The sequence below is a fragment of the Montipora foliosa genome, chromosome 9 (assembly GCF_036669935.1).
Source record: "Montipora foliosa isolate CH-2021 chromosome 9, ASM3666993v2, whole genome shotgun sequence".
Classification (NCBI taxonomy): Eukaryota; Metazoa; Cnidaria; class Anthozoa; order Scleractinia; family Acroporidae; genus Montipora; species Montipora foliosa.
In genome coordinates, this window is record NC_090877.1 from 19006359 (window position 1) to 19013337 (window position 6979).

Here is a 6979-nt window from a genome sequence, read left to right on the forward strand (position 1 = left end):
GGTAGTCTCTATCAATGGTACATGCCAAAACGTCGCTGTACGGTTTAAACAATTCAACCAAATTCTGCAAAGAATCACACCAGAAAAGAAAATCACGTACAACTTTTAAGTAGTAACAAATCAACAAGTGCTTATTTTAATATTACAAGAGATGATTATCACAGCGGTTCGTGTTGAAGATCAGTGGAATATTTAGATTCTAGAGGTTCTCAACTTGGAACTTTTTGCAGATGTATCGCTTATTCCTTTTCCCTGGGTGTGAAGGCAGTAATGAGACTGTTTAACCAAGCGTCACAAAGTGTCTCCTTAACCTTTTTTCTGAACCTAAATAGGCGATTTCCATTATGGCATGATTTTACTACCAAGACCAGAATGCTTTGTCATTCTGATTTTTCTTCTCTCCTCCAAGTCTAATTGTTAAAATTTGCCTGACAATAAAAGCAACTCAAAGCAGTCTAATCTTCGTAGTAAATGATATTATCATGCAAATCGCCCATACAACTTGTGTGAAGAAACGTGGGCAATAAACATCAAAAATTGTCCCCCATACTCAAGTAAGCATTATCAGTTTTGAAAAAAACATAACTCAAATGTAATACGAACAATCGTTTGTTGAGAATACCGACCAACATGAAAGTGCCTCTTTGATCCCACAAGAAAGATAAGAGGAGGGGGTGTTGAAGTGTGGGAGGTTGGGGGAGGGGAGGGGGGGGGTGACCTTAACAAAAAGCAGATGATTTTACAGTGTTTGATTGAATTTTAGTTCTACATTGATACCTTTATCTTATCTCAGGATACATAAGTTTATTTTAGGTTGACGAAGCTATCCTATTCCACAATTAATGCAAATCACCTTGCCAAATTTTGAGGACATGATCACCCCCTCCTCCCTCTCCTCCCTTACTCAAAAACGATTATGGGCCTAGTACCAGTAATAATATTAATTTATTTTAATTTTCTAAAGGCCAACATTCTATTTGTCAGTGAGCATATTAAACAACAAACTTGTTCTGTAATTGTTGTAGGAAGATTCTCAATAACGATAACATCACTGCCATCTGATGAAGCCAACAAATCTTCCTGTACAAGAAAAAAGAAATTATTCAGTGGTGTATTTGTCTCAAATCAAATGCTTACATGTATGTCCATGGACAAGGACGTAAGAGTTATTTTTGTTGACCATCTCTCTTTTATTTTGTATTTCCTGCCAGAATTGCACATCAAACCTTATATCTCTGATAGTCACACCCGTTCATTTTACTCAGTGGCTAGTGCCAGGCCATTTTACTCAACAATAATTGGGAGCCCCTGAGAGTGAAAGGGTTGAAAATATCGATGGGTGTATATTTCATTGTGTCTATTGCTTTTGACAGAAATGTCTGGTCGGATATGGCTCTGTACAGATATGTACATGTATGGGCATGTTCCATAGGATGGTGATTTCATCTTTTCTACAACTTCGTTAGGAACATGCTCATAAATCGTCCGGTGAAGGTAGATGGCAACCGTATCATGCCACTGGTATTATTATCATTATTGTTGTTGTTGTTGTTGTTGTTCTTCTTCTTCTTCTTCTTCTTCTTCTTATTATTATTATTATTATTATTACTATTACTATTATAATATTATTATATACTCTACTACATTTACTACTGCTACTACAAAGTTCTATTATTAGAGATTAAAGGGCTACCTAATGAACCATCAGGTTTTTGGACCGTTTGTTTTTCTTAATTGGAAATTTGCATTGCTTATCGTAGCAATGTGATTGGATGAATTTCAGTTTTGGCCTGAATTTTCATACATGAAAATTTTTCCACAGCAAGCAATGCCTGTAGGATGAAGGTGGGCCTTTAAGCATCATATTTACGTGAAACGCGAAACGGTGGGCTACAGTAACTGCTTGTCATACACTGTAAAAGCATGAAAATTATGTTATTCTAACTCGTCTCTCTCGTTTGAATAATTAATTGATACCTGCTGCTAACACACAAAAAATGAGCTCATATCAAACAAGTTTCTTTCCTTTTTGACAAAATGCCAATTTTAGTCCGAAGTTTGCCGTCTACTGTATTTATATGTTGGCTGATCTCTCTACTATTAATTTACGTTTAGACCTCAAGGTCCTGGATCGAGTAACCACTTATTTACACCACTTACTAATGTGGATCAAGACAGTAAAGAAGGAGCAAATTACGTAAGCTAATTTGACATAAGAACATTAAACATACAAGGAAGGGAGCAAAATCCCTGTTGCTCATTTGAGCAGTACAACAACCTTAAATTTAGACAAGCAAAGAAAAGCATAAAAGTGAGTAGCTGTGAAAATGCAGGCTTAGTATTAGTCATACATAATTTCATTAACTAACTAAACAACAGTTCCAAGGTGAGATTGAGCCCTTATAGCCTTTCCAGAACGTTTCTTTTTATACAGCAGTACTAACCTTACATCCTATGGAAACCAAAGGTGTAGTGGAGCTTGTATTTCTTTCATCTGTTGAATCAGATACATTTGAGACTGGTCTTGATGTGTTATTCTTGTTTAACCTTGTAGCAGTCTCTTTGCACCACTTTGGCGTTGATGGCTTGACTTTACTGGCTGACAGTGGAGGAAATGACTCTTGTTTCTGTATTAGAAAGATGGCTCATTAATTTGACAAGAATGTTCATGACAGCTTGAGACATAATATCATGTTATAAAAGTACAAAAAATCCTAATGACAAAGTTCAACTGAATCTATTGTATTTTTTAAATGTCAACCTTACTTTTTAGTCCATACATAACACATTAATTATAATATATACATACAGATTACACACATACATGTATACATGTATATGCAATTCTCCATATAGAGAGAATATTATTATAATAGTATTACAGTTGACTATTTGGCTCATAGGCTCAATCCCCCAGACAGGTTTTGTGCAGCAAAATAAATAAATAAATAGATTAATAAAAAAGTATGAACAGCCATCTCTCAATCATCTTTTTTAAAAAGCCACTACGATGAAAATTTTGCATGTCCTTTTTTCTTTAGATTTTGAAAATAGACGTACTAAATAGGTATCATGCCAATTTTTATCTCAAAATTCCCACGGAAAGTATGATTATTGTAAGTAAACATAGTTTTTCAGTTTTCGCTGTCCGCCATTACTCGAACGGCAAATGACCGTGAGCAAGGAAAAGGGTTGGGTCTAGCTGGATCGCCTGGGGTCTGACGTCATATGCGCAACGCTCAAAATAAACGCAGCTAATTTCCCATGCCGTCTATGAGATGTGAGAGATCGCCGAGTTGCTTTTTGCTGATATTATATACATTACTCCTTGATCGACTTGTTCGCTTTGTCAAACGCTCACGAAGCGATGCATGTATGACGTCACGAGCCAAGTCTTGCATGAAGACCGCTTACAAAATGATCGCAGGCTTCTCCAATGCCGTCCGAGTAATGGCCGACAGATTTTTAGCGGTTTTTGGCTGGCTATTCCCCGACTTATCTCGCTTCTATCGTTCCAAATTTAAATGCATTGTATTATTTTGAACATATTGACTTAATTGACGTTGAAAAAATTTGAAAAGAAAACCAAACATTTTCGTCCTAGTGGCACTTTAAAGCTTTTTATTTATTTCATTTACTACCAGTTTCTCCTGATAGCTGATGACGCAGTCCCCATAAAGCAGTCTATTTGAGTAAAATTGAATCTACATGGTCTGTGGCATTCTGAATAGAGTTGATATTGGCCACCTATTATCAACATGATCTGTGGCAAATTTGTAAATAGTGTTGATAATGGTCAACTAATAAACTTTCATTATCCATGGTTAGAGCACCAATCCTCAAGCCCAGGCACTCATTTAAAATTAATAAACTAAGAAGCAAAGCCAACTTCCAAATGCTAAAGTAAGCAACAAGTTGAAAGTGAAGATATCAAATCATTCATCAGTTATTTACCGGTACCACATCACATCTTAAATTTACATAACACCAAGTTTAAACAATCTAAAATAAAAGCAGACGATTATTGCACAAATAATGCATAAGTTAATAACAAAAAACATACCTAATATGCAGAAGTAATGAAAGTGAGATTTGTGTACCCCAGATAAACACCTTGATAATGCTAGTTAATGATATTATTATTATTATGATCATCATCATCATCATCATCATCAGAATTCAAGGTGAATAGAGGACACTGGTGCATAATTACCAAGCCGCAGAGGGGAGAGGAAAATATTCACCCCTTTTCCTGATCCTGAAGTCAATAATACTGTTTATTTGTAGTACATACCAATTCAACCTGATGACAAACATATCTTATGTATCTCTTCATGGAAAGTAGGGCTGTATTACTCTTAACCACTTTGTATTTTCTATGGCCACTCAGGGGTGAAAAGCATGTGGCTTAAATCACAAACCATAAACCAACAAAATCACTACTCCATCACATGCTGCATACTAACCATGAGTCACTGTAAAAAACAGACGTACAGCAGATTGCAGACCAAGGATAAAATGATGGCTAAAAGGGCGAAATGGAGTCTGTGCACTGAACTCCAGCGAACAAGGAAATAACCAAAACTTCTTACAATGTTCACATACCACAATCCTTTAAATATATCCGTATCAAATGTCACTCTTGTGGAGCTATTTGTACCTTTAAATTAAGTGATGATTGTTTGTGTACAGTTGTTAAATTTAGTATGTATTTTTGTCTTTTGTTTGGGTCCCTGGAGTGGAGCACTGTGGGGATACGTACCCTGCCCAAAGGGGAGAAGTTTATAAATAAATAAATAAGTAAATTAATAACTAAATAAATAAATAAATAAATAAAAGGAGACTAATGTTAAAATGCTGGTTTCAATAAGTTCCGACAAAAAGCATTGGCTACTTCACTCAGAGAACTCAAAAGCTGGCTACTTTTTTCCCTACTGGATTGAAGCAATAAAAGACAGATTCTTTCAAACCTAAAATCAATTGGCTTCCATCAATCAAATTTCCGGAAATAGCTGGGAAGATCGACTCCGCCTCCGGAAAGTGAATTGGAGTTTTTGTTTAGTTCACAGCTTGAATATCGTTATGATAGGTTTTTAGAAATTCTTCAGAAAAGATTTGTACAGATTCCATTGCTTTCCATTGGCAACGAGTTCAAATGTACAAATGTACCTTAGGGACCAAAGATGCTGATCGGTGGGTTACATCACACATCAAGATTTTGCTTTTGCCATCTGCCATTGGCATCGGAAGCTTGATTGATGAAAGTCAAAATGCAGTTTGGCCGTTGGAGCTTGAAGACAAATTCACCAAAATTATGAAAATCGCAGTAAGCAATAAGAAGTTGAATTAAATGTGATGAACCTTTTTAGGAAAAAAACCACTGCCAGGAAATTTTTGTCAACACAGTAGCATAATGCACTTTTATACAGCTCAACTGATCTTTTATTTTAAAAACCCTTTCTGACCAAAGAATTTCAAAAAGTGCCGAGCCAAACGAGCCAGTACTTCCATAGGTCTTGAATGTGGCCCTGTATTCTGTAGTTGCTCCCATAGTTTTTCCTGGCTACAACTGTCAAATCTTACCTGTCCATAGTTCATATTTCACCCCGTCTGCATTTTGTCCCTGGTTTTCAATTTGTGGTCTGCATATGCAAGCTTATAGGCATGTTTCACACAGACTGGTTTGTACTCTTAGTGCTAAAGAACTACTTTTTTAAATTGCCAATCACCTCAATATACTTTTCCCTTTAATTTATTCTCCGATATCGTCCAAAATACATTGTGTTGTTTTTGGAACCTTTTCATGGAAATTTCACTTTTTTCACTGGTTTTGAACAACAGGAAAAGTGGTCATACTTTGATCCATAACTGAGCAATGAAAGGGAATGAGTTTGACACCAGGTTGACGTCACAAAGTAACTTGCATCGCTGTTTTCAAAGACCTATCGCAATGCAAAGCAGTCTGTGACGTCAACCCGGTATCAAACCCAATCCCCTTCATTGCTCGGTTTTGGATCAAAGGATGACCCCTGTTCCCCTCTTTCAAAGCCAATAGACCTTATTCACGATGGCCGCCATGTTGGATTTGCTATTATCATGCAAATTAGCCACTCACATCTGAGGGGGCAAACAACACAAGTTCGAGAGGTTATAACGAACATCTTAGCCACACAGATGATTTGTTTCACGTTCATTGAGTGCTTATCACCTAAGTAGTAAATAGAATGATTACACAAGTTACTTTGATGTTTTTTTTTTAGTGAAAAATGAGGAGCTAACGAAGTAGAAAGTCAAAATGTCAAAGGCAAGCAAAGATATAAAATTATTATAAAAGGTGCTTAATTCTAAATTCTAAAATGTACCTTTAGCATTGTTATTTTCAATATTTCGACGAGCCGATTTTCCGCAATTTGCCTTTTTTCCAATGTTTGCCCTCCAGCATAACACATGGCTAATTTGCATGACAATTTGAAAACCAACGTGGCGGCTATCGTTAATAAGGCCTATAAAAAGTGAAATTTCAATCAAAAGGTTCTAAAAACATCACGATTTATTTGGGACGATTTCGGAGAAAAAATAAAGTGGAAAAGTGTGTTAAGGTGATAGGTACTTCAACGTTTCAAAAAGCTAGCAGAGACAAGCGCTTTTCAAAATCATAACAAAAAAGGCATTTTACGTTTAAGATGCTGGAAATTTGCTTCTCAACTTTCTCTCCTGGTCTCCTAACAGGAGGTGAATCTGTCAAAGCACGAGCTTTCATAAGAGAGGCTCTTCCCCGCCCAGTCGAACCCCTGGGAATCGACTGCTTTTCCTTCGTTATTCCAAGTGCTGCTTTAGGAAGGGCGATGCAAGTGACATCTTTTGTTGGTTTGCCTCTTCCTTCTCCCAATGCTGGAATAAGTTCTGTTTCATCCGGCTCTTTCGAAGAGTGAACGTCAATAAACAACTCCTCATCCCGTGTTTTCTTCTCAGTGGCCAT

At 36.6% G+C, this 6979-nt stretch overlaps 1 protein-coding gene across 2 annotated transcripts in view; it reads right to left on the reverse strand.

The window, feature by feature from the left end:
• Positions 1-6979, reverse strand: part of LOC137971107 (uncharacterized) — a 12307-nt gene extending 5328 nt beyond the window's left edge. For both annotated transcript variants that reach the window (XM_068817830.1, XM_068817829.1), the window contains exons 1-4: positions 6677-6979; positions 2445-2627; positions 1006-1080; positions 1-64 (exon numbers count right to left, since the gene is read on the reverse strand). The exon at positions 1-64 is cut by the window's left edge. In XM_068817830.1, coding sequence (XP_068673931.1) covers positions 1-64; positions 1006-1080; positions 2445-2627; positions 6677-6979 — 625 coding nt within the window. The remainder of the gene's footprint in view (positions 65-1005; positions 1081-2444; positions 2628-6676) is intronic.